The sequence below is a fragment of the Bufo gargarizans genome, chromosome 4 (assembly GCF_014858855.1).
Source record: "Bufo gargarizans isolate SCDJY-AF-19 chromosome 4, ASM1485885v1, whole genome shotgun sequence".
NCBI lineage: Eukaryota > Metazoa > Chordata > Amphibia > Anura > Bufonidae > Bufo > Bufo gargarizans.
This window is the reverse complement of record NC_058083.1, coordinates 277,132,815-277,160,186: the sequence shown is the minus strand read 5'-3', so window position 1 is coordinate 277,160,186 and position 27,372 is coordinate 277,132,815. Positions and strand designations below refer to the sequence as shown.

Sequence of the window (27,372 nt, the reverse complement as noted above, 5' to 3'; positions counted from 1 at the left end):
AGAGTGTAGTTGTTATGGAGTAAACTTATGTCTTTAATTTAACTTTTTCATCAGGTTGGCTTTTCAGTTCTACCCCGTGGCACTAATTGCCCATCAACTACACGCCGACACTTGTCTCTCCTTCACCACTCCCTTCAGTCTCTTGAACCACTCATGAAGTGTGTAGAAATGGGCTGGATGGTAATCCTTGTAGGCCCTGCAGCTGCTGGGAAGACCACCCTTATTCAGCTTTTATCTCTTTTGACTGGAAACAAACTCAACGTTATGGCGATGAACAGTGCTATGGACACTACAGAGCTTCTTGGCGGATTTGAACAGGTGCAAAGACAATTTTGTTTCAATATATCTTGTAAATTACTTTTGAAATGGTTTTGGTCTATTTATTTGGGCAATTTTCATATGTATTTAGCTTGCGAGTATTTTAATTAGCAGAGGTCAAACGTGATGAAATGGGGTATATTTTTATATATATATATCTCTATCACTCGGCTAGGTTTAGTACATTTATGGTGTTTAAGTAGTAGTTTCTCTTTGAAGGTTATAGTCACCTTTGCAGAGTGGGTGTATATTATTTGGCCACTTACATATGATATATGGGCAGTTTTTGCCAATTTTGGACAACTATCGTTTGAAATTTTTGCCAACCACAAAAAAAATTCAATCTTCTGCAAATATGATCCATTTGGTAAATTTCAGCCATGTTTGGCCAGAAATACAAGTGTATGGCATGAGAACTAGTTATTTGCTATTTTGTACAAACCTTCTGTGCCTTTTCCCTATAAAATTACACCCTGACTGGTTTCGTCTGCTATGTTCCTAACATTTAGACACATTGACTGGTTTAGTCCATCACATAGCTGCTGATGCTATGAATGACATAAATCCACCAGGCCACTGCCTCTCTATTTCTTTCTGCTTCCCCCCGTCCCCTTCTTTCTGCCAGAGACTGTAGCAGGCAGAAGGCTGGATAACACAAATGTGTATGCAGAAGGGGGAATGAATCGAAGCGGGGCAGCTCACACTGGTTGTAGATTGGGAGGAAAGCACATACAAGGTAGTTTTCCAGGAGAAGACTGAGATGGTAGACTTTGTGCATGGAGATTGTAGACTTCGTGCAACATTCTTTTCTCGCCCAATTTCCTTGGGGGACACAGAAGACCTTGGGTATAGCTCATCTCCCTAGGAGGCGTGACACTAAGTGAAAACTGTTAAGCCCCTCCTCCATCAGCTATACCCTCAGCCTGGAGAGAGAGACTGCCAGTTTTTGCTTAGTGTCCAAGGAGGCAAGACACTCCCTGCTACTGCAGGGCTGTTTTCTCCTTGTTTAAATTTTTACTTTTTCCTTTCTTTTTGTTCCAGATCATCAGGGACAACAGAGTCGCACTAGACCTCTCTGTTTCTCCCGGGGTTGAGCTGCGCCAGTGCCGGTCACCCGCACTGCTGCCTCCCCCACAGAAGACAAGGTGGATCAGGGCAGCCCAGCTCTCCTACATCCCGCCAGCGCAAGGGTCGCCCGCACGCCAAGTCCCTCTCCCAGCGTCCTGCCACTACGGTGCCAGTAGCTGAAGGGGCGACCCTGCTGGAATGGACCGAGGGTGAAGACGACTATGGTGAGAGAGTGGCTTCTCCAGCCCTACGTCCCCCACCCCCCACCCTGGTCTCCTGCGTGCCTGACCCCCCATACTTGGACCCTTCGGTCACTGCTGGACCTAGGCTGGCCCCTGGGGTGCTGCGGGGCGACATTCCACTCCCTGCTCCCTCCCCTCCCTTCTGGCCCTCATGGGACATTTTAGCAGCAGAATGCTGCGAATAGGCAGCCACATCGCCTCCCTTCACATATCAGCGTCCCTCCTGGAACGCTGTGCTCACATCCTCACGGGCACCCGGTCTCAGGGTCCCCCCATCCCCTCACCGATGCGCTGCTCTGGACCGGGGGCCTTTTCCTGACGGCAGTGCTGCTTGGGCGACCGCACCTCCGGCGCTTCTTCCCGGCCTGCTGGGCCGCACCTCCGAGCTGGGCCACACTTCCTCCCGGCCCCCGACTGTTCCGGCCTGCGGGGTAGACTCCCGCGGCCGGCATTGGCTTGAGCACGATGCTCCAACGATTCCGGCCGGCCGTCGGCGACTTCCGGCCGGCCGGGCGCCGTAAATTTTGGTCCAGGCTTCGGCCTACTGGGCCGCATTCCGGCGCTCCACCCGGGCCCCTGACTTCCGGTCCGCGGGGTGGGCTTCCGCGGCCGGTTTGTCCAGGCAGTCCGCTCCGGTTTCCTGTGCGGCCCCGGTCAGCCGGGTGCCGCAGAAAATTTAGGCCCCGGCTTCACGGCCTGCTAGGCCGCAAACTTCCGGCCTCTGTTGGAGGGGGCGGGAACTTCTCCGGGCGCGAATTCTTCCCGCCTGGAGGTTCCCCGCCCCCAGGGGATCGCGGCGCCGCCTCCTCCTCCCTTCCAGGTTGGTGGCTGTTAACCCTTCGGGTACCGGCCCCCGTGCTTCTGTTTGTTTTGCTCGGCTGATGGGCCTATATGGCTGGCGCACCCCCCCCTCTACTTCTATGCTGGGCACCTGTATGGTGGCACTTCTTTCTGCCTCAGTGAGGCTATTTTTTATTTGGGAATGCATAACATGGTTAAGCTAATGGATTTCTTGTGCGCTGCGCAGGACGCTGCAGCCTTGTCTCAGTAGCGCCGCCTGTATGCGTACTCCTTCCATGAGCGGCATGGTGTCGCACTCCCCGGCTGGTGCATGCTTCCCTTCTTTAGCCCTCTCCGGGATGCAGCGCTGGCCAAGTGCATGCGCCCTCCAGCTATGGTAACTGCCATGTGCAGACAACCCCTTCCTAGGCGAAATACTGCACTCTCTCGGGATGCAGGCTTGCCTGGTGCATGACCCCCCGCTTAGGTGGAATACTGCACTCTCACCGAATACGGTGTTGGCCATGTGCACGAGAACGCTGCACTCGTTGGATTCGCTGCAGGCCATGTGCACAACCCCCTTCCATAGGCGGAATGCTGCACTCATTGGATTCGTTGCCGGTCTTGTGCATGTCCTCCTTCCATAGGTGGACTCTGCACTCTCGCCAGATACGGTGTTGGTCTGGTGCACGACCCCCCTTCCATAGGGGACCGCTGCATTTTCACTGGATTCACTACCGGCCATGTGCGTGATTCCTTTCCATAGGCGAAATCGCTGCTCTCACTGGATTTGATACCGGCCATGTGCATGACCCCCTTCCATAGGCGGAATGCTGCACTCACTGGATTCGCTGCCGGTCTTGTGCATGACCCCTTTCCATAGGCGGAATGCTGCACTCACTGGATTCGCTGCCGGTCTTGTGCATGACCCCCTTCCATAGGCGGAATGCTGCACCCACTGGATTCGCTGCCGGTCTTGTGCATGACCCCCTTCCATAGGCGGAATGCTGCACTCACTGGATTCGCTGCCGGTCTTGTGCATGACCCCCTTCCATAGGCGGAATGCTGCACTCACTGGATTCGCTGCCGGTCTTGTGCATGACCCCCTTCCATAGGCGGAATGCTGCACTCACTGGATTCGCTGCCGGTCTTGTGCATGACCCCCTTCCAGGGGCGGAATGCTGCACTCACTGGATTCGCTGCCGGTCTTGTGCATGACCCCCTTCCTCTAGGCGGAATACTGCACTTCATTGGTTATGGTGCTGGGCAGCCGGCCATGTGCATTACCCCCTTCCATAGGCGGTATGCTGCATTCTCATTGGATTCGCTGCCGGCCTTGGGCATGCCTTCTTCCCTCAAGCGCCATGCATACACCCTCACTGACTGGGGTCGTTCTCTCGCTGATAAGTTGCTGGCCGCGTGCAGGACCCCCTTCCATGGTGGGATGCTTGCAACTCACTAAATCCACTGCCGGCCATATACATGTTCCCCCTTCCGTGGGCGGTGTACGGCACTCTTACTGGATTCGCTGCCGGCCATGGACATGTCTCCTTTCCTCAGGCAACATACACACACTCTCACTGACTGTGTTTGTTCTCTCGCCAGTGTGCTGCTGGCCAGGTGCCTGACCCCCATCCATGGCGGGGTGCTCGCATTCTCCCTGGTTGCAATACTGGCCATGGGCATGGCTCCCCCTTCTGGGCAGCATACTGCACTCTCACCAGATACGTTGCTGGCCTCTAAGATGGGTGAAATGCTTGCACTCCCATTGGATACGGTGCTGGCCTTGTGCGTGACCACCCCTCATTCCATGGGTGGACTTTTTGTACGCTCACAGGACTCACACCTGTCCTTGTATGTGCTGTGCTGGACTTGTACTTGTCCCCATTCATTGGCGAAGTAGTTGTACTCTCACAAAATTCGGTGTTTGGTGGATTATTGCACACTCACTTAATGTTAGGATTACCCTGTTCATGTCGCCTTTTCACTAGGTGGACGTCCTGCTGGATGCGGTGTGGCCATGTGCATGGCCCTCTTCTGGGCGGAATATGGTATGTCTTCCTTCTCTGAAGTAGGTGCTGGTCTTGGGCATCACCCCCTTGTTGGGCGGGCTTTGCACGCTTGCTGCCCGCACTGTTTGCCAAGTACATTGCCCTCTCTTCTGGGCAGACTGCTTGCGCTCCGTCGCATGCCATACTAGTCTTGTGTGTGTCCCCCCTTCCGGTTGCACTTTGCACTTCTGTGGGGCTCTGTGGCTGGCCCTCCTTGCTGTATGACTATTTCGCAGTGGGTGGACACTCTTGGGGGCTGCTACTCTGTGCGTTGTTGGGCCGTGTATGCCTTCTCCTTCCGTAGGTGGGTTGGCTTTCTCACTGCTTATGGGGCTGCTTGTACGTATGCCTCCATTCTTCCTGCGACTTGTCGTTTTTCTCTTGGGATACGGTGATTGCCGCCGGCCTGGCACTCTTCTCTGAGGAGATCTTTCTGTTCACCTGGCCTGGATGGGCTCTATTGTTCTCTACTGCAGCGAGCTGGGTGGTATCCGTTCTCTGTTCGGAGGGTATATTTGGTGTTTCCGTTGTGACGGTATCCACCATATTCGTTGGCCCTTCCGTCTGGGGAGTGTTTGTGGTTCCTGGATGCGTACCCATTAGTTACCCTGTGGCGTTGCTTCCCAGCGCAAGCGGTCACATGGTCGAGAGTGCTGTCTCCAGCGTCCCTCGCAGTCTACGTTGGCTCTGGCCGGATTACGGTTCCCTCGCCTGTTGCCATTCCTCCTCTTGGATGCGTTTTGGTTTGAGTCCTTCCTGTTGGCACCCTCCGTGCTTCAGTTTGTTTGCTACCAGGTTCTAGCCGCTCTTTTTGAGCAGGTCGCCCAACTTCTCTTGGTTGCTCGATTACCGAGGTCAGGGACCTCCACTTTCGATTCGTTAGGGTATTCGCCTTCTGCGAATTGGTGAGCCGGACATCTCGGAGTAGCGGAGTTCTGCTTTTTGAGCGGTCCTGTGGCTTCCCTGTTGCCCACTCCTCCTTGCGGTTGGAGGGTGTCATCCGTCTTCTCGGCTATTTTTTCTCTCGACGGCTCTGTTTTGGCTTCTCCTGGGTCAGTTTCACTCCGATGTGGCTTCTGCCCCGGCCAGGCTTCAGGGGCTGTTCCTTCACTGCCCTCCCCCCTGGGGAGACCATGGTTGTTCATATGGATGGTCCCGGTGTTCCTTATGACCTCGTACTGTCTCCATTGTTCACACTGGCTGTACTAGCTGTGTGCCTATTACCGGGTTTGCCGCATTCTGTCCTCCCGCTGGGTGCAGATTACTTTTACCATTCTGGGCGCTGGTCCTGCTTGGACTTTACCTTCTCGGTAACCTGGCGTGCCTACTTTCTTCTGTCAAGATTACCCTTCAAGCCCCCTCTTCGGGTCTGTAGAACACCTTCCTGTGGTGGCTACAACGACAAGGACTTTAGCCTGACTTGTCCTGGAGTCTGTTGGAAACTGGCCGGGTCCCTTTCGGTTCCTTCAGTTTGTCCATCTGCTCCCCCACTCCGCGTGGATTCGGGACGGCGTTGCTCGGGGGCCGACGGGACCAGTTTTCCCAACCTTTTTGCCGTGTCACTGATTTGCGCTTACTCGCATTGGATTTCCTCCCGTCTGCCCAGACGAGTCCAGCGAGCACACTAGTGTTCGCTCCCGGCCGTGCTTCGTCCAGGTTCTGTTGTCTGACTTAGGGTCTTCCCTGGGGTTCTTTAGGAAGCTGGGCATTCACCCAATTCTGCCTTTCTCTTCCCGTGATTCGGTCTTCTCCAGTCTGGCCTGGACCTGCGACTGGGACTCTGTTACTTGAAGTGTCTGCAGTTTTTTGCTTGGACATCTCCGACTCTTGTCGACTGCTCGGTCTCTTGTTTCCAGGAGGTCCGCGCCAAGGTTCACGGCTCCTGGGTGCTTTCCTCCGCTTAACCACATGGCTATTGCTGTGGTTACTGCTCAAGGGCAGGGCTCTGTTTTTTTTTTTTTGGTGTCACCGTTCATTTCACCAGAGCGGTTGGTGCCTCCGGGGCTGGAGGCATGGGCTTCAGCCATGTCATTGTGCAGGGTGGCCACGGTCTTCCTTGCACTCTTTCCCAGGTTTTCCTGGGTGCGTACTCTGGCTTCGGCGGCGGTTGCTGCCTTGGGCCGCCTGGTTTTTGCAGGTGGCATTTCCTTGCTGCCTTCGGGTGCTTCGCCTTGGTGCTGTGGTCCCTCCCCTCTTGGACTGCTTTTGAACGTCCCAAGGTCTTCTGTGTCCCCCAAGGAAATTGGGCGAGAAAACGAGATTTTTGTATAACTTACCAGTAAAATCTCTTTCTCGCTCTTTCCTTGGGGGACACAGCACCCACCCATTCATTGGTTTTTTTCTACACGGTTTCCGAGTTTTGTTTACCCGTTGGGTAGTTGGCTTGTTGTTTCCACTGGTTGGACTTTGCCTTTTCTCACTACTTGGACACGCAACTGGCAGTCTCTCTCTCCAGGCTGAGGGTATAGCTGATGGAGGAGGGGCTTAACAGTTTTCACTTAGTGTCACGCCTCCTAGGGAGATGAGCTATACCCAAGGTCTTCTGTGTCCCCCAAGGAAAGAGCGAGAAAGAGATTTTACTGGTAAGTTATACAAAAATCTCGTTTTTAACTGTTTAAACCCAAGTTAACTACGTTTAAAAAAAATTCCCATGTTAGAGGTGACCATAGCTTTTGATCTACCAGAATATAACATTATCTTTTGATATTCTCTTAGTTTACTGACTGATGTAACATTTTAGGCTGATATCAACAGACCATGGCAGCAGCTCCTTGAGCAGGTATGGAATGCAGTGATAACCTTGGTAAGAGACAGTCTTCTTGCTACTGATATATCTCCGGATGACACAGAAAGTTTGATGCGTTCTTGGAGCAACTTAAATCTTACTCACAAGCCCAGATCTATGGTTGATGGAGGACATGGGATTTCTACAGAGGTGCTGAACAAACTAGAAACCGTCCTTTTGCAAATTCAGAGACTGAATGGAAAGCTAAACTCCTTTACAAAAGCAGGTGTGTGAATTCCCTAAACTAGGTCCTTATTATTTTGAATTTACATGTTCTGTTGAATCTTAAATCTTTAGTTAAGGTGGGGGTGGAAGCAGAAATGTATTATTTTTCTTATGCCTGAGGATTATTTATTGTTTGAATGTGTTTTTATTGTCAGAATTTGCTGCGATTTTGGAAAGTTTGCGCAATTTTAAGGACCAGCTCCTTCATTCTGTAGAGGGGCAGACCAGTGGAACATTTGAATGGGTTGATGGAATGCTGGTGCAGTCTTTGCAAGCAGGAGACTGGCTTCTGATGGACAATGTCAACTTTTGTAGGTATGTCTTTAAGTGGAAACAGTGATGTACTAGATATGCACATATAGTTGACATGAAAGAAGTGTTCATTGTAAACATGCGAGTCCGTTTGATTAATTATTTTTATTTTTTTTACACAAACCGGTGTATTTTATTGCATACTACAAACCCAGGAATCCGATGGAATCTACTGCCCCCTATAAATTATGTAGTTTACATGAGAGAGAGAAAAAAAAACAGGCTTTGTTGTGAGTAAGGTGGCAGTTTGTTCAGTTTTACTCTAAATTGGAATGAGAGGGCATTAAAAAAGGTTGGCCACTTTCTGGTTACTTGTGACCAATGTATTTGTGAGGTGTCTATATGTTACTTAATAATACAGGCACATCACCTCCACGTGATGTCTCCTCCATTAAAATATACTGCATCTGCCGTCTGCACTTGTCTCCTACAGTCATGGCCAAAAGGTTTGAGAATTACATAAATATTGGAAATTGGAAAAGTTGCTGCTTAAGTTTTTATAATAGCAATTTGCATATACTCCAGAATATTATGAAGAGTGATCACATGAATTGCATAGTCCTTCTTTGCCATGAAAATTAACTTAATCCCAAAAAAAACTTTCCACTGCATTTCATTGCTGTCATTAAAGGACCTGCTGAGATCATGGTGAGAATGTTGACTAGCACAAGGCTGGAGATCATTATGTCAGGCTGATCGGGTTAAAATGGCAGACTTGACCAGTTAAAAGAAGGGTGATGCTTGAAATCATTGTTCTTCCATTGTTAACCATGGTGACCTGCAAAGAAACGCGTGCAGCCATCATTGCGTTGCATAAAAATGGCTTCACAGGCAAGAATATTGTGGCTACTAAGATTGCACCTCAATCAACAATTTAGAGGATCATCAAGAACTTCAAGGAAAGAGGTTCAATTCTTGTTAAGAAGGCTTCAGGGCATCCAAGTAAGTCCAGCAAGCGCCAGGATCGTCTCCTAAAGAGGATTCGGCTGCGTGATCGGAGTGCCACCAGTGCAGAGCTTGATCAGGAATGGCAGCAGGCAGGTGTGAGCGAATCTGCACGCACAGTGAGGCGAAGACTTTTGGAAGATGGCCTGGTGTCAAGAAGGGCAGCAAAGAAGCCACTTCTCTCAAAAACACACATCAGGGACAGATTGAGCTTCTGCTGAAAATATGGTGAATAGACTGCTGAGGACTGGGGCAAAGTCATATTCTCCGATGAAGCGTCTTTCTGATTGTTTGGGGCATCAGGAAAAAGGCTTGTCCGGAGAAGAAAAGGTGAGCGCTACCATCAGTCCTGTGTCATGCCAACAGTAAAGCATCCTGAGACCATTCATGTGTGGGGTTGCTTTTCATCTAAGGGAGTGGGCTCACTCACAATTTTGCCCAAAAACACAGCCATGAATAAAGAATGGTACCAAAACACCCTCCAACAGCAACTTCTTCTAACAATCCCACAACAGTTTGGTGAAGAACAATGCATTTCCAGCACGATGGAGCACCGTGCCATAAGGCAAAAGTGATAACCAAGTGGATCGGGGACCAAAACGATGACATTTTGGGTCCATGGCCTGGAAACTCCCCAGATCTTAATCCCATTGAGAACTTGTGGTCAATCTTTGAGGCGGGTGGACAAATAAAAACCCACTAATTCTGACAAACTCCAAGAAGTGATTATGAAAGAATGGGTTGCTATCAGTCAGGAATTGGCCCAGAAGTTGATTGAGAGCATGCGCAGTCCAATTGCAGAGGTCCTGAAAAAGAAGGGCCAACACTGAAAATACTGACTCTTTGAAAAAATGTCATGTAATTGTCGATAAAAGCCTTTGAAACGTATGAAGTGCGTGTAATTATATTTCACTACATCACAGAAACAACTGAAACAAAGATCTAAAAGCAGTTTAGCAGCAAACTTTGTGAAAACTAAGATTTGTGTCATTCTCAAAACTTTTGGCCACGACTGTACACTAATCACCTGGAGGGGATTTGTTTGGTCACGTGACCTTCCATCAGTGGTCATCTTATGGACCAGATCTCTGTGTGGATAGCACAAAAGACGTGGAAGCATGGAAGTAAACATAAAAGCATACCTTATGAAATAGTGCAGAATTTCAACAAAGGCTATATAAGTAAGGGCCATGTAGACACCTTAAAACACATTGGTCAACAGTAGCCAGAAAGTGGCTAACCCCTTTAATTGCTAGTGCAGTAACAGATCTACAACGACCCCTCGTTTTACCTAAACAGCAAGATGACCAGAAGAAAAGGACAGAACACAATAGATAATAGTACAAATAAAAAGTTACTTTTTATTTTAGGAGTCTTACAGTAAATAAGGATTAGATAAAGCAGAACAAATTGATAATGAAGTCTTCAGAGGCAAAACATTTTTATGATTGCATTTTACTCATTTTGGGCTAAAAATCATTTTTCTCGCCCATTTTCCTTGGGGGACACAGACCTTGGGTATAGCTCAGCTCCCTAGGAGGCGTGACACTAAGTAAAACTGTTAAGCCCCTCCTCCATCAGCTATACCCTCAGCCTGGAGATAGAGGCTACCAGTTTTAGCTTAGTGTCCAAGGAGGCAAGACACTCCCTGCTACTGCAGGGCTGTTTTCTCCTTGATATTTTATTTTTCTAATTTTGTTATTTTACTTTTTCCTAGGGATACCAGAGACGCATGGACCTCTCTGCTCTCCCGGGGTTGAGCTGCGCCAGTGCCAATTTATCTGCACTGCTGCCTCCCCCACAGAAGCAATAGGAGGATCTGGGCAGCAATGGCTCCCCTACATCCCGCCAGCTAGGGGGTCGCCCGCACGCCAAACCCCTCTACCAGCTTCCTGCCACTGCGGTGCCAGTGGCTGAAGGGGCGACCCTGCTGGAAGGAACTGAGGGTGAAGACGTCGTTCGGTGAGATGGCTATTCCAGCCCATACCCCGTCCCTATTTGCAGCACCTACCCCTCTGGGTAAGGGGGGCACCCGTGGTCGCTTATTCTGAGCGCTCAAGCAGACCCTCCCCAGCTCCCCTCAGGTTATCCTCAGCAGGGGGGCCGCCTTCCTCCACGCCGTTCCCCCCACGCTGCTTTCTTCAGCCCGGCATTCTCTCTCCCTCTCTCCCTTCCCGCTCCGTTCCGATCGGGGGGCGGGGCTTATGCCCAACACGGGCAGATCGCGGCGGAGCTTGTTTCTCGGCGAAACAGGGGACTTGGTGGCAGAGGGTCACCCACCTGGGCAAATCGCCGCACTCCAGGGGCCTGCGGGCCCTTTATTTTCTGGCATCTGGCTTCTTCTTAGCCCTGAGAGCATTTTCGGCAGCAGGGGGCGTGGCTTACGCGCGTGTCCTGGAGGGGGCGGAGCAAGCGCTGGAGGGGGCGGGGCTTGTTTTCCCCGCGATTCTGCTGAGATTTCCCGCGCTTCCTCACTCCTGACAGGAAGCTGAGACACGGTGGGGGACTCTAAACTCCTGTGTACATCGCTCGGCTTCTGTGGGCGCTATCTGCTGGCTCACTGCTGCTGATCTGCTCCATCTCTACTCCTGACGTTCTTCTGAGGCACTGGTAGGACAGTTAACCCTCTCCTAACCCTCCTGGTCATAGCTGCTATAACCCTTTGTGGTCTCTGTATTAGAGTACAACCACCTTTCAGCATGTCAGATCCCACGGGTGCCCCCAAACCCTGGTACCATGCCTGTACCGCCTGTAAGGAACTTTTTCCGCGTGGACAATCTGAGCCGCATTGCCTTGCATGTCAGGCCCCGATGCAGGGCCCGCTTCCCGCTGCGACCCCCGGTGCCTCTGAACCCCCTGACTGGGCTAGGTCTCTGTCTCAGGCAGTGGAAAGCCTTACACACGTAGTGGGCCGTCTCGTGGATAGACCGCCTCTCCCGCAGGCTGCCACAATCCCTGTCGCACCCGCTGGGACTACCGTTTCTGCCGCCCCCACTGGTTCCCTGCCTCCCAGCGAATCTTCCAGGGCCCGGCATACTCAGAAACGTTCAAGGGTTGAGCGCACATCTTCTCCAGATGCTTCGCTCTCTCCGCCATGCGTGCGAGCTCAGTCGAGTCTATCCTCTCAAAGGGATACGCTTTCTGAGGGAGAACTGGCGGATTCGGACGTGGACATGGACTCAGAGCTTCCGTCCAAATTGGCGTCCGCGGTGGGGCATCTTATCGCTAGCATCCGTGATACCTTTCAGATACACGATGACCCCCCCAGCTCCGAACAGGCCGGCGTGTCCTTTCTCCGCCCCAGACAGGCCTCCAAGGTTTTTCCCATACACGCTGATTTTTCTTCTGTGGTATCCAAGGCTTGGACCCGGCCTAACGTCCGCTTTATTACACCCAAAAAGCTGGACATTTGCTATCCCTTTCCAGCGGATTCTGTGACCACGTGGACATCCCCGCCTAAGGTTGATCCTCCCGTGGCTCGCCTGTCCAAAAGCACTACTATTCCGGTACAGGACGGATCTTCCCTCCAGTCTGTTGAGGACCGTCGTACGGAATCCCTCTCCAAGGCCATATTTACTGCCTCTGGTTCGGCCCTTAGACCGGTCTTTGCCTCCGCCTGGGTTGGTAAAGCGGTCTCTGAATGGGGTTTGCAACTGGAACGGGAGTTAGGGTCGGACGTCCCTGTTCAGGACCTCCGCTCCTTAGCCCAACTAATTGTTCAGGCCGGAAAATTCGTCTGTGAGGCCTCCCTTGATGCGGGTGCCCTCATTGCCCGTTCCTCTGCCCTGGCAGTTTCTGTCAGGAGGGAACTCTGGCTGAAGGTTTGGGCGGCGGACGCCGCTTCCAAACGCTCTTTGGCCGGCCTACCATTTACGGGTTCCCGCCTGTTTGGGACCCGTCTGGACGAACTTATATCAGAGGCCACGGGTGGGAAGAGTACTCTCCTCCCCCAGTCCAGGCCAAAGGGCGCCCCCCGTGGTCGCGCTGGTTCGTCCCGGTTTCGGTCCTTTCGCAAGACCACCGGGTCTAGACCCGCGGCCAGTTCTTCTTCCTCTGGCCCAGCCCAAGATAGGCGCAAGAAGCCGTTTTTTCGGACGCAACCTACCTGGCGCAAGTCCCAGCCTGCACGGGCTCCCACAGGCCAGTAGCCCTCTGCCTGAAGGTGCGCCCCCACCCACCCGGGTGGGGGGCCGCCTTCTCCTGTTCAGGAACGTATGGCGGGCCCACATCTCAGACGCATGGGCGCTCGAGATTGTATCTTGCGGATACAAGATCGAATTTGCGTCCATTCCGCCAGACCGTTTCTTCCGATCCCGTCCTCCGCGGGATCCCGTACGAGCGGCCGCCTTCTTCGCGGCTATTCGCTCTCTAATGGACAAGGGTGTCGTCGCCCCCGTGCCTCCGACGGAAAGGTTCAGGGGGTTCTACTCAAACCTCTTTGTGGTTCCCAATAAGGAAGGCTCAGTGCGACCGATCTTGGACCTAAAACGCCTGAACCGTTTTCTCCGACTACAGAGATTCCGGATGGAGTCTCTCAGGTCCGCAGTGGCCTCCCTGGAAAGAGGGGATTTCATGGTTTCGATCGACATTCAGGATGCATACCTCCACGTTCCGGTTGCTCCATGTCATCACCGCTTCCTGCGCTTCGCGGTGGGGGACGATCACTTCCAATTCGTCGCCCTTCCCTTTGGTCTGGCGACGGCTCCTCGGGTGTTCACCAAGGTCCTGGCCCCTGTCTTGGCCCTTCTACGTTCAAGAAGTGTTTTTCTTCTCCCATACTTGGACGACATCCTGGTCAAGGCACCCTCCTTCTCTCAGGCATCCGGCAGTGTGGACCTCACCCTGGAGACCCTGACGCGGTTCGGTTGGGTTATCAACCACCCCAAGTCTTCCCTTATCCCCTCCAGACGGCTGATCTTCCTGGGGATGCTCCTGGATACAGAGTTGGCGGAGGTCCGCCTCCCGTCGGACAAGCGTCTGGCCCTTCGCGGGTCGGTTCACAGTCTCCTCCGTCATCGCCGCCCTTCCCTCAGATCCAGCATGCGGTTGTTGGGAAAGATGGTTGCCTGTTTCGAAGCGGTGCCGTTCGCACAATTCCGATCCCGCACCTTTCAGAGGGCAATTCTGTCGGCCTGGGACAAATCACCGGGGAGTTTGGACAGGACCTTTCTTCTGCCTCCCCTGGCTCGGGCTTCCCTCAGCTGGTGGTTGCATATCCCTCTAAGGGGGAAGTCCTTCCTCCCACTGAACTGGCTGGTGATTACCACCGATGCCAGCTTACGGGGGCGGGGGGGGGGTTTCCCTCCCCGGTCCGTCCAGGGCGTTTGGTCTCTATCGGAGTCCAGACTTCCAATCAATATTCTGGAACTGAGGGCGATTTTTCTGTCCCTCAGACACTGGACCCATCTACTGAAGGGCCACCCTGTTCGGATCCAATCAGACAATGCCACTGCTGTGGCATACATAAACCATCAGGGAGGCACTCGCAGCGCTGCAGCGATGCAAGAGGTGACCCTCATTCTCCTCTGGGCGGAGACGCACGTGCCGGCCTTATCTGCGATTTACATCCCGGGGGTGGACAACTGGGCGGCGGATTTCCTCAGCCGGTCCACCATCGACCCGGGAGAATGGTCCCTGCACCCAGAGGTGTTCGAAGCCCTTTGTCTTCGCTGGGGTCGCCCCGACGTGGACCTCATGGCTTCCAAATTCAACCACAAGGTCCCCCTATACCTGGCCAGGGCACGGGACCCGAAGGCATACGGCGCCGACGCGCTCGTCCTTCCGTGGCGCGAATTCTCCCTTCTGTACGTCTTTCCTCCTTTTCCCCTCCTGCCACGGGTTCTTCGGAGGATCGCGGCAGAGGGCGTTCCCGCGATTTTAATCGCCCCGGATTGGCCCCGCCGGTCTTGGTACGCCGACCTAATGTTGCTGTTGGCAGACGCACCGTGGCCACTGCCCTCCAGGGAAGACCTTCTCTCTCAGGGACCGATCTTCCACGAGCATTTAGGCTCGCTACGTTTGACGGCGTGGCTATTGAGACCGCCGTCTTAACGCGACGGGGTTTCTCCGCGGACGTAATCCGCACCATGATCCGTGCTCGTAAGCCTGTATCCTCTAGGATCTACTATCGGGTTTGGAGGTCCTATCTGGGGTTCTGTGAGTCCCGGAGCATCCCTCCTCTCCGATTCTCCCTTCCCACACTCCTGTCCTTCCTCCAGTCGGGTCTGGACCTGGGGCTGAGCCTCAGTTCTCTGAAGGGACAGATTTCGGCGCTGTCTATTCTTCTCCAGCGTCCCCTGGCCCCTCTAGGGCCCATTAAGACCTTCTTACAAGGGGTGGCTCACTCTGTTCCGCCGTACCGCCCTCCAGTTCCTTCCTGGGACCTGAATGTGGTGCTCTCGGCGCTCCAATCCGCCCCCTTCGAGCCTTTACGGGAAGTCTCCCTTCGTCTTCTGTCCTGCAAGGTCATCTTTCTTGTGGCCATCACGTCTCTCCGACGGGTGTCGGAGTTAGCGGCTCTTTCTTGCTCCGACCCTTTCCTGGTCTTCCACCAGGATAAGGTTGTGCTTCGGCCTGTCCCGACCTTCCTGCCAAAGGTGGTTTCCGCCTTTCACATCAATGAGGACATCGTCCTTCCGTCGCTCTGTCCCTCTCCTTCCCACCCCAGAGAACGGGAACTGCACAGTCTGGATGTGGTCAGGGCGTTGAGGATTTACTTGGAGGTCACCGGATCCTTTCGGCGCACGGACTCCCTGTTTTTGGTTCCGGAGGGTTCGCGCAAGGGTTTGGCGGTCTCCAAGGTGGCTATTGCCCGTTTCATTAAACTGGCGGTGTCTGAGGCTTATCGAGCCAAGGGCAGAGCTCCGCCTTTCGGCATCACTGCTCATTCCACCAGAGCAGTCGGTGCTTCCTGGGCGCAGAGGCATCGGGCCTCGGCTGAACAGTTGTGCAAGGCAGCCACTTGGTCCTCTCTGCACACTTTCACAAAGTTCTATAGAGTGCATACGCATGCATCAGCGGATGCTGCTTTGGGCCGCCTGGTTTTGCAGGCAGCGGTTTCCTGATGCTCTGGTGGTGTTCCGCCTTGGGTTTGTGGTCCCTCCCTTCTTGGACTGCTCTTGAACGTCCCAAGGTCTGTGTCCCCCAAGGAAAATGGTCGAGAAAAGGAGATTTTTGTATAACTTACCAGTTAAATCTCTTTCTCGCTCTTCCTTGGGGGACACAGCACCCACCCTTCTGTGTTTGGTTACAGGGTTATGGTTTGGCGCCCCGTTGGGTTGCTGGTTGGTTGTTCCTGTTATTGGTTGTTTTCCTTTCACTACTTGGACACGCAACTGGTAGCCTCTATCTCCAGGCTGAGGGTATAGCTGATGGAGGAGGGGCTTAACAGTTTTACTTAGTGTCACGCCTCCTAGGGAGCTGAGCTATACCCAAGGTCTGTGTCCCCCAAGGAAGAGCGAGAAAGAGATTTAACTGGTAAGTTATACAAAAATCTCCTTTTTTAATTGGTCTTTATTAAAAATATGAGCCGTTTCGTCACAAAGGGTTAACTTTTGTCTAGCTGTGTGGATTGTACTTTTCACTTTCATTTTGTGCCAGTCCTCTAAGGCCCCATGCACACGGCCGTGTTTCACAGCCGTGTGCGGGCCGTGGAACCGCGGCCTGGATCCCTCCTGAGAGCAGGAGCGCACGGCGTCACTGGTTGCTATGACGCCGTGCGCTCCCTGCTGCCGGCACAGTACAGTAATACACTGGTATGATCTATACCAGTGTATTACTGTACTGTGCCGGCAGCAGGGAGCGCACGGCGTCATAGCAACCAGTGACGCCGTGCGCTCCTGCTCTCAGGAGGGATCCAGGCCGCGGTTCCACGGCCCGCACACGGCTGTGAAACACGGCCGTGTGCATGGGGCCTTATAATCCTGATTGCTAATTTACTGAGAGGTCATAAACACTTATTTAAGCCACATTCTTATCAGTAAGATAAGAACTGAGCTGTAATGAGTGTTTATAATGGCGGAGAGCAGAGATAAGGAGCTTGTCAGATTAGGCTACTTTCAGTTTCGTGTTTGTGGATCTGCACAGTCGGATCTGTTCAGATAATACAACTGCATGCATCCGTTCAGAACGGATCCGTTTGTATTATCTTTAACATAGTCAAGACCGATCCGTCTTGAACACCACTGAAAGTCAATGGAGGACGGATCCGTTTTCTATTGTGCCAGATTGTGTCAGTGAAAACGGATCCGTTAAGCTCAGCGTTTTGGTGTCCGCCTCCAAAGCGGAACCGAGACAAACTGATGCATTCTGAGTGGATTATTTTCCATTCAGAATGCATTGGGGCAAAACTGATCAGTTTTGGACCGCTTGTGAGAGCCCTGAACGGATCTCACAAATTGAAACCAAAACGCCAGTGTGAAAGTAGCCTTAGCCGGCTGACGGAAAAGAGAGAAAATTCTGATCTCATTAGAGCATCTCCGCCTTGTATAGAAAAAATGGTTCCTTATTTGTAATAAAGATCAATTGAAAAAAAGATTTTATGTTCCAAATGAGTACATAGCAACATCCAAACCAAAATTTCAGCTGGAGTCCTAACTACATCCAGAATGAAGATACAAGGTAAATCAAGTAAAACAAAATACATCACTGATTTATGTAGTTTCAGCATACTACATCCAGGCCTACACCTTGGCTGGGAAGTCCCTTTTGAGTCTAGCCAGGTGGCTCTGATAATCGGGAAATTCTGAGCAGTGCGCACGTCCACTCCGCTGATGAGGCTTCCGACATGACTTCAAGAAATTCCTTATCTTATCTTGTACTTCAGTAAAGCTTCCACCAATGTAACTTTTTTACATTGGCCATAAAGTTTCGATCAGAGTTGACGTGTTTAATATTTAAGTTTAAGGTCAGACCATCCATGACTACTGGCCAGGTGATCCAAATAACTTCCTAACTATTAACCAGATAGAATATCATATCTGCCTGGTGGAAAGCGCTGAATTACCAGATGGATATCTCTTCCTAGGAGTACCTTCAGGATTGTATACACCCAACATGGCAAATAAGCATGGCACATTTATGCTGCCATTACACTCCTGCATCACCAAACTTGATTCAAGGGGTAATAGTGCTATGCACACGGTGTGTTTTGTTCTTTCTGCTTAGCAGACTGCCTTACCTGGAGGTGAGGGTGAGATTTAGTGTTCTGCATAGCATCCCTTTACTATCATTGTGCAAGAATGGGGGATGATTGCAACCCCCCTCTCACTCCACTTGGCCGGACCTGTAAAAGGAAGCTTAGTTACATGCTTCCCGACGCTGGCTTCCCACTCCTTATCCCAGCCTGCAATGCACCGTTCGGCTCCCTCGCTGAAAACATCCGGTTTGACATCAACTGCACCATCCACTGTCTACAGCGTTGATCCGCTCGCTCCCTTTGCGTCATGACAAATGCACTATATATATATATATTTATTTTTTATTTATTTTTTGTCAGGTCCATAAATATTGGGACGTTGACACAATTGTAATATTTTTGGCTTTGTACAACACCACAATGGATTTGAAATGAAATGAGCAAGATGTGCTTTAACTGCAGACTGTCAGCTTTAATTTGAGGGTATTTACATCCAAATCAGGTGAACTGTGTAGGAATTACAATAGTTTGCATATGTGACTCCCACTTGTTAAGGGACCAAAAGTAATGAGACAATTGGCTTCTCAGCTGTTCCATGGCCAGGTGTGTGTTATTCCCTCATTATCCCAATTACAATGAGCAGATAAAAGGTCCAGAGTTCATTTCAAGTGTGCTATTTGCATTTGGAATCTGTTGCTGTCAGCTGTCGAGATGAGATCCAAAGAGCTGTCACCATCAGTGAAGCAAGCCATCATTAGGCTGAATAAACAAAACAAACCCATCAGAGAGATGGCAAAAACATTAGGCATGGCCAAAACAACAGTTTGGAACATCCTGAAAAAGAAGGAACGCACCAATGAGCTCAGCAATACTTTAAGACCACGGAAAACAACTGTGGTGGATGACCGAAGAATTCTTTCCCTGGTGAAGAAAACACCCTTCACAGTTGGCCAGATCAAGAACACTCTCCAGGAGGTAGGTGTATGTGTGTCAAAATCAACACTCCAGAGAAGACTTCACCAGAGTGAATACAGAGGGTTCACCACAAGATGTAAAACATTGGTGAGCCTCAAAAACGGGAAGGCCTGATTAGAGTTTGCCATACGGCATCTAAAAAGCCTTCACAGTTCTGGAACAACATCCTATGGACAGATGAGACAAAGATCAACTTGTACCAGAGTGATGGGAAGAGAAGAGTATGGAGAAGGAAAGGAACTGCTCATGATCCTAAGCATACCACCTCATCAGTGAAGCATGGTGGTGGTAGTGTCATGGCGTGGGCATGTATGGCTGCCAATGGAACTGGTTCTCTGTATTTATTGATGATGTGACTGCTGACAAAAGCAGCAGGATGAATTCTGAAGTGTTTCGGGCAATATTATCTGTTCATATTAAGCCAAATGCTTCAGAACTCTTTGGACAGCGCTTCACAGTGCAGATGGACAATGACCCAAAGCATACTGCAAAAGCAACTAAAGAGTTTTTTTTTAAGGGAGAGGAGTGAATGTTATGCAATGGCCAAGTCAATCACCTGACCTGAATCCTTGAACATGCGTTTCACTTGCTGAAGACAAAACTGAAGGGAAAATGCCCCAAGAACAAGCAGGAACTGAAGACAGTTGCAGTAGAGGCCTGGCAGAGCATCACCAGGGATGAAACCCAGCGTCTGGTGATGTCTATACGTTCCAGACTTCAGGCTGTAATTGACTGCAAAGGATTTTTAATCAAGTTTTAAAAAGTGAAAGTTTGATTTATGACGATTATTCTGTACCATTACTTTTTTGTTCCCTTAACAAGTGGGAGGCACATATGCAAACTATTGTAATTCCTACACCTTTCACCTGATTTAAATACCCTCAAATTAAAGCTGACAGTCTGTAGTTAAAGCACATCTAGTTCGTTTCATTTCAAATCCATTGTGGTGGTATATAGAGCCAAAAATGTTAGAATTGTGTCTATGTCCCAGTATTTATGGACCTGACTGTGTGTATATGTATGTGTATGTGTGTATATATATATATATATATATATATATATATATATATATATGTATATGTATGGGTTTTTGCTTTCTTCTCCCTCTTGGCATGCAGAAAATGCTCAGTCGGAGATTGCAGCAGTAATCTGCCTATGCCAGTGATGGCTGCATGTAATTACCAAAATTGAGTGAGCACCACCTACTCACTTAAACAATTAGCCAGTTATGGAGTGCCTGCATTTGCCTAAAGCACAACACATCCACCAAGAAAAAGCGCATATATGATGAGGTGTGCCTCTTATATGTGCGCTTTTTTTTTTTTTTTTGGGTGGATAAGTGATATAACTAGAGTAGACATTTCCTGCATGTCGGGAGGGACCAAGGAGACAGAGTTGAGGGGCTGGTAAATCAGAGGAGTGGGAGCAATGGTTTATCAGAGAGTTAAGTACTAACTTATTTTAAACTGTAGGGAACATTTAAAAAGTTTCTGCAGCTGGTCAACCTCTTTTATTGTTTTATGTTAATTAGTGATACATACAAGTAAACTTTGCGTAAGGTTCCCAATAGAGATAAGCAAATTTCATATTTTGAAATTCGTTCACGCTTTGTTTACTTGTAAAAGGTTAATTGCGTTATGGATTCCATTAACACGGACCATAACGCAATTCTATGACTGAATGTATAACGGAATGCCTTTAGAAGCATTCGGTTATTCATTCTGTCATAATAGAAGTCTATGGACTGTATTACGGATAATTTCTGTTTCCATTATGCAGGGGAGTCCTCTCTTGCATAACGGAAACGGGACGGATCCGTTTTGTAGCCCATAGACTTCTATTATGAAGGAATGAATAACCGAATGCCTCTAAAGGCATTCAGTCATAGAAATGCGTTATGGTCTTTGGTAACAGAATCAATAACACAATTCACCTTTTACCAGTAAATGAAGCAAGAACGAATTTCATAACCTGAAATTCGCTGATCTCTAGTTCTCGGCTTCAAATAAAAATAAAAAAAGCAATTATAGTGTATTGAAGTGTATATTATAGTGTGTTGGAGCATATATTATGCTATGACAGTAGCATTCTCAGTTGAAACATTGTGTAACCAGTGTTGGTAATAGTCTTCATTTTTATTTTTTATTTAATTACAGTTCCTCTGTGTTAGATCGTCTCAATGCGTTGCTTGAACCTAGTGGTGTTCTTACAGTCAGTGAGCGAGGAGTCATTGATGGGACCACTCCCACTATAATGCCTCACCCAAACTTCAGGTAAATGAGTAGTTTTGTTATTCCATAATATATGTTACTAAAAAAAAATTGGGCAGAAATTTTTCTAAATTGCCTGTGTCTTGTCATGACTGGTCTCACATATTCTTTAATGTACAGTTCTCAAGTTCTCATAGTCTCGAGTCCTTTCTCCCTTCGATCTGTCACCAGAAATCAAACCTCTAAAAAGGGAATGTTTGACCTTACTACATCCTCCTCTAGGAACCAAATCCATTTTTTTTTTAGATGGAAGAAAATTAAAGGGTGATTTATTCTTGACAACTGATGCTAAAATCGGGGTGGTATATCACTTTGGCACCATCATGGTGCCAAAGTTTTATTCTGTTTTTATTCTGGAACTCTGTAAATAGATTTGGTTAAATTTAGTGAAATTTTGTTCTTTGTCTTGTCTATGATGAATATTTTTATAGGTTGTTTATGACAATGGACCCTTCTCATGGGGAAATCTCCAGAGCTATGAGGAATCGTGGTGTTGAAATCTTCATGCCTGAAGACTGTGGTGACTCTCTTCTGGATTGTTATGACATTAAGACTTTATTGAACAGTCTGGGTGTGATTGGAGACAATGTATGCAATGCTTTGATAGATGTCCACAAAGAGATCAGGGAGACTGTAATTGGTAAGTAGAAGAGACTGATGCATATGAGCTATCATAGAGCAAGCGTATCATTTTGTTTTCTTCCTCGTATCATTGGGGGACACAGAAGAACATGGGTTATAGCTGCTGCCACTAGGAGGCGACACTAAGCTGAAAAGTGTTATCTCCTCCTCTCAGCTATCCCCTCCTGCAGACACTAAGCTAGTCAGTTTTTTTAGCTTAGTGTCTATAGGAGGCAGACACCTTTTTCTATGCAGGTCTGCCAAGATCTAATTTGATGACTGGCCTACAGGCCACCTCTGGAAGGCAAGGAGGAACAGCTGATCTACAAATCTGCTGTTAACCGCCAGTGATCGGGTCACCTTAGAAACTCCTTCAAGAAGTTCCCCCTGTTACTGGTGTAGCTGCCCTCCCCATGGGGCAGTACACAAACAGCCCAGTTAACCCCTGGTTCGTTTTCACCCCTTCTACAGGTGGTGTATTGGCGACCACCACATTCGGTACCTTCTATCGCACGGCAGCCCACCCCTCCCCTTCCACGGTTGGAGTAATTGCACAAACTGGATATTGTGCATCCTGTCACCTTACCCCCCTTCCACAGGCAGAGTGATTACATTACTCTGGATGCTGTTGCATTACCCTCTTTCACAGGCGGTGTAATTGCACTACCACTGGATGCTGTATATGCCGTCTCATAACCCCACTTCCACAGTCAGAAAAATTGTACTACACTGGATACTGTACCTTCTGTTGCACTACCCATTCACAAACTGAGTAATTGCACTAGATGCTACACATGCTATCACATTAACCCCTTCTACAGGTGGAGTAATTGCGCTACACTACATACTGTACATGACTGGATGCGATACATGCTGCTGCATTACCCCCCCCCCCCTCCACAGGTGGACTAATTCCACTGCCATTGGATACCATGCGTACTGCCTCATTACTTCACTGATGCGCTGTGTTAAAGTAGCCCTAAATTAGAGCATTTGATATGCACTCTGGTGCAGAAAAATATTGTAAACTGGGATTCAATAAAACGTAACCTTTACTAGGTCATTTGAAATAGTATATCGCACTCGGTGAGAGACGACACTAACAACAATAATCTCCTCCACTGTATCAATTCATATATTATTAAAGATATTAATATTAAAATGAAATGAAAAAAGGGTGGCTCTCACCTCGTCTGGGCGGGGTCCACGACCATGGAAGATGGCCCAGGCGGTGGTGTTACCTTTGACCGGTGTGACCGGATGCTGATGTGGTAATTGGCACGGTATTCACTCCTGAAACGCAATATTATGGCTTTCCTGCCTGTCTAGGGGTCAAGGGGCTGTTCTTATAGCCTGCCTACCACAATGGAGCACCCGCCCAGACAGGGGTGACCCCACACCAAACCTTTCCCTCAGTATGGGTCTCAAGTTCTATCAAGCCCTAACTACAACGCCCTACAGCTCACCCAAATCACTGTTATTTGTGGTGAGACATGGACTGACATGGGACACTTCCCCTGTAACAGTGAGGACAAGAGTTACCCATCATCTTGTCCAAGGATACAAGGCTAAAATCTGCTTGATCTCCATTACCCTGGAATATACATGTGATGTCTGGAAAAGACAGAAACATGGCATGTAGGGCGTTGTAGTTAGGGCTTGATAGAACTTGAGACACATACTGAGGGAAAGGTTCGGTGTGGGGTCGCCCCTGTCGGGGCGGGTGCTCCATTGTGGTAGGCAGGCTATAAGAACAGCCCCTTGACCCTTAGACAGGCAGGAAAGCCATAATAGGGAGTTTCAGGAGTTAATACCGTGCCAATTACCACATCAGCATCCGGTCACACCGGCCAAAGGTAACACCACCGCCAGGACCATCCTCCATGGTCGTGGACCCCACCCAGACTAGGTGAGATCCACCCTTTTTTCATTTCATTTTAATATTAATATCTTTAATAATATATGAATTGATACAGTAGAGATTATTGTTGTTAGTGTTGTTAATGTCGTCTCTCACCGAGTGCGATATACTATTTTAAATGACCTAGTAAAAGTTATGTTTTATTGAATCCTAGTTTACAATATTTTTCTGCTATATTTGGGTGTAATTACATACCATGTACATAAACCAGTAAAGGTGGTATATCTAATTAATTTTTACATGCACTCTGGTGCTCCAAAGCAATGTACCCCCAAGGGGTTAATATCCACGCGTGGTTGAGAGACTTGACACTGACACAGAAGTTGGTCAAAGCAATCTCTAACTTTTATTACACAGAGTAAGTGGTATATATATCTTCAGAAAAGAGCAGTACTTTCTGAGGCCCAGGCATTATTTCATTGGCTCAAAAGGAAGAAGAGATTGAGAGAGGAGATAGCACCCTGGATTCTGGGCACTACTTTGGAATGTGAACTAATGTAAACATCTGGTTATCGTCGCCATTTTGTAATGGCATTTATCCTAACAATAATACTGCATATGTCATATGTGACACTTCAAGGAGGTGCTTCTCTATAGGCAGTGAATAATAGGTATATATCATCAACCCATATGATTGGCTTATGCATTCCTCCACAGTCTATATGACTCCCTTGGGACACCTGTACAAAGGTGAGAAAACGGACACTTCTCACAGCACAGCCCTTTGCCTGCCCCCCCCCCCCCCCCTCTCTTCTCCAGTCTTGAAACAAAGAGGGGGTGGGAGGCACTTGAAGAAGAAAAAGTTAACTCATTACAGTCCTAGAGATACGAAATATAGAATAAAATTCACACATCTTTAACAGCTGGATGGGTGAGCAGAGACGCAGAAAAGAAAGGAGGACTGGCATCTTCTCCAGCCATGGTACCTTTTAAAGGGGGGGTGGGTTCCATGTCCATTCCGTTTTTCTTGCGGACCGTATACAGAAGCATTCATTTCAATGGGTCTGCAAAAAAAAAAAAAAAGGAAGTTCCGTGTGCATTCCGTTTCCGTATGTCCGTATTTTCTTTCCGCAAAAAAATAGAACATGTCCTATTATTGTCCGCATAACTGACAAGGATAGTACTGTTGAATTAGGGGCCAGCTGTTCCTTTCCGCAATAACTGATGCACACATACGCCATCCGTATTTTTTGTGGACCGCAAAATACATACGGTCGTGTGCATGAGGCCTAAATCCAAGAATGCTGTCACGGAGATGAAAAATAAGTACCGTATATACTCGAGTATAAGCCGAGGCCTCTAATTTTACCCCCAAAAAATGGGAAAAATTATTCTCTCGAGTATAAGACTAGGGTGGGAAATGCAGCAGCTACTGGTAAATTTCAAAAATAAAAATAGATACCGTACCAATAAAATTACATTAATTGAGGCATCAGTAGGTTAAAGGTTTTTGAATATTTATTTCAAAGAAAAACAATATGGTATCAACAATAACTTTAACAGTACAAAAACCAACTAAAGCGAATATTAGATTTTTGGGAAAATACCAGTTCATGCAAATTTTTATTTATTTTTTGCGAATTTTCGCAATCAAGACCTAGACTCGAATATAAGATGAGGGGGCTTTTTGAGCACAAAAATGTGCCAAAAAACTCGTCTTATACTCGAGTATATACGGTAAATGCTCTTTACCCTTTGATTATGAAAATAAGTTGTCATCTATGCATAGACAAAACAGTGACAGAGGAGTCCCCTTCTTAAGTGTCTACGGGCCCTGGTAAAATCTGCGGTTAACAGTTCCCTGAAAAGAAAAAAAAATTGAGTTGTAAGTGCTTAAAGACTGTCAGATTTCATCATATTTGGAAGATGAGGTAATGGAGGACATACGTTCTTTAGTAATATTTTCTCCTCCTTCTGGTGATAAGGAGTGGGGAAGTCTATGCTTCCCTATCGACGATAAAAATAAGCTGTTGAAAACAATCAGGTCAACTATAGGTATTGAAGAAACCAAAGAATCCAGATCATTGCAAGACATCATGTTTCGTGGTTTAGAATCCAGACACCACAAAGCCTTTCCTGTGCATAAAAATGTATTACCCATGATTAAGAAGGAATGGAAAAAAAACTGAGGTTTTCATCTAAAAAAAAGTCTTAAATATCCCTTTAGTGAGGAAGATTGTGTTACTTGGAATAAGGCCCCTAGGATTGACAGCAATATTTGAAGTCTCTAGGAAAATGGCCTTGCCCTTTGAGGACATGGGGATCCTTAAAGATCCCTTTGATAAAAAAGCAGCAACTTTTTTTTCCATGGGTTGCCTCTACTTGTACTGCCAAATCCCTTATTGTTTGGCTATCAGAGTTAGAAAACCAGAGTAAAAATGTCCCAGGGAGGAAATTTTAGCCAGTTTCCCTATTAGGAAAGCAGCAGATATTTTTGACTGACGCACCTGCAGGTTCAGTAAGGTTAGCAGCTAGATCTTTGGCTTCACCAAACTCTATGTGGAGTCCCGTATCAAGGGGAATATCTTTTTGGTCCAGCCTTAGATGAACTATTAGAAAATGCAGCAGATAGAGATTCCTAGGTTTTCAGTCTTTTAATCCTTCTTGTGCTAAATTCAGTTGTTACTTTCGGCCCTTTAGGAGGTATAGAGAGAGGCACAGAAGAGATAGAGAAGATGCATATTCAAGGCACCAAAAAAGGGAGGAGGAAGAGGTTTTTTCTTCAGTTATTTGGATACAAAAATAAATCTAAGCAACAATGATGCCAGAAGTCATTTTCTAATATCAAACAGTTCATTGATTTTGGATATTATAGAACAAGGCCTAAAACTGGAATTTCAGGTTCTTCCTCCTCCAAGATATGTGATAAAATAAATTCAACCTTCAGGACAAGGGATATCAGCTGTGGAAGAGGTGTCAAAGCTAATAGGTAAACAGGTGTTAGGTCCCAGTTCTAAGAGAAGGGGAAGGTTTGTGTTCTTCCGTTTTTGGTAAAGAAACCGGATGGTTTCTTCAGGACAATTATAGATAAAAAAAAAAAAAGTGTATGTATATATGTATGTGTGTGTGTATGTATGTGTATATATATATATATATATATATATATATATATATATGTGTGTATAAAATTTCAATAAAAAAAAAAAAATTGCAGATGCAGACAATGTCAGCAATAAGTCTACTTTTTTTTTTCCCCCTTCGCTTCATGGCATTTTCGACCTCAAAGATGCTTATTACCATATATCCATAAATCATTAACACCAAAATGTTTTGAGGGTGGCAGTGGAGGTAAAAAAATGTGTACATCTGCAATTTCAGGACTTTCCTTTCAACCTTTCCATGGCCCCAGGGATCTTTACAAAAATTGTGGCGCAAATGGTGGCCCACATAAGGGGGGGAAGAGAGATATACTATTCATTCCTTATTTAGACAATTTTCTGTGAGTAGCAAATTCAGAAAGGGGTTGTCTGGATGCAGTAGACTAAGGGCTCTTTCACAAGCGTTCTTTTCTTCCGGCATAGAGTTCCGTCGCCGGGGCTCTATGCCGGAAGAATCCTGATCAGTTTTATCCTAATGCATTCTGAATGGAGAGAAATCCGTTCAGGATGCATCAGGATGTCTTTAGTTCAGGACCGTTTTTTGGCCGGAGAAAATACCGCAGCATGCTGCGCTTTTTGCTCCGGCCAAAAATCCTGAACACTTGCCGCAAGGCCAGATCCGGAA

The 27,372-nt window shown here is 48.2% G+C and overlaps 1 protein-coding gene across 1 annotated transcript in view; it reads left to right on the top strand.

Moving 5' to 3' along the window:
- The window catches only part of MDN1 (midasin AAA ATPase 1), a 281,392-nt gene that overhangs the window by 144,150 nt on the left and 109,870 nt on the right, over positions 1 to 27,372 (top strand). The window contains exons 42-46 of the mRNA XM_044289668.1: positions 55 to 318; positions 7,200 to 7,470; positions 7,625 to 7,784; positions 20,994 to 21,110; positions 21,539 to 21,747. Coding sequence (XP_044145603.1) covers positions 55 to 318; positions 7,200 to 7,470; positions 7,625 to 7,784; positions 20,994 to 21,110; positions 21,539 to 21,747 — 1,021 coding nt within the window. The remainder of the gene's footprint in view (positions 1 to 54; positions 319 to 7,199; positions 7,471 to 7,624; positions 7,785 to 20,993; positions 21,111 to 21,538; positions 21,748 to 27,372) is intronic.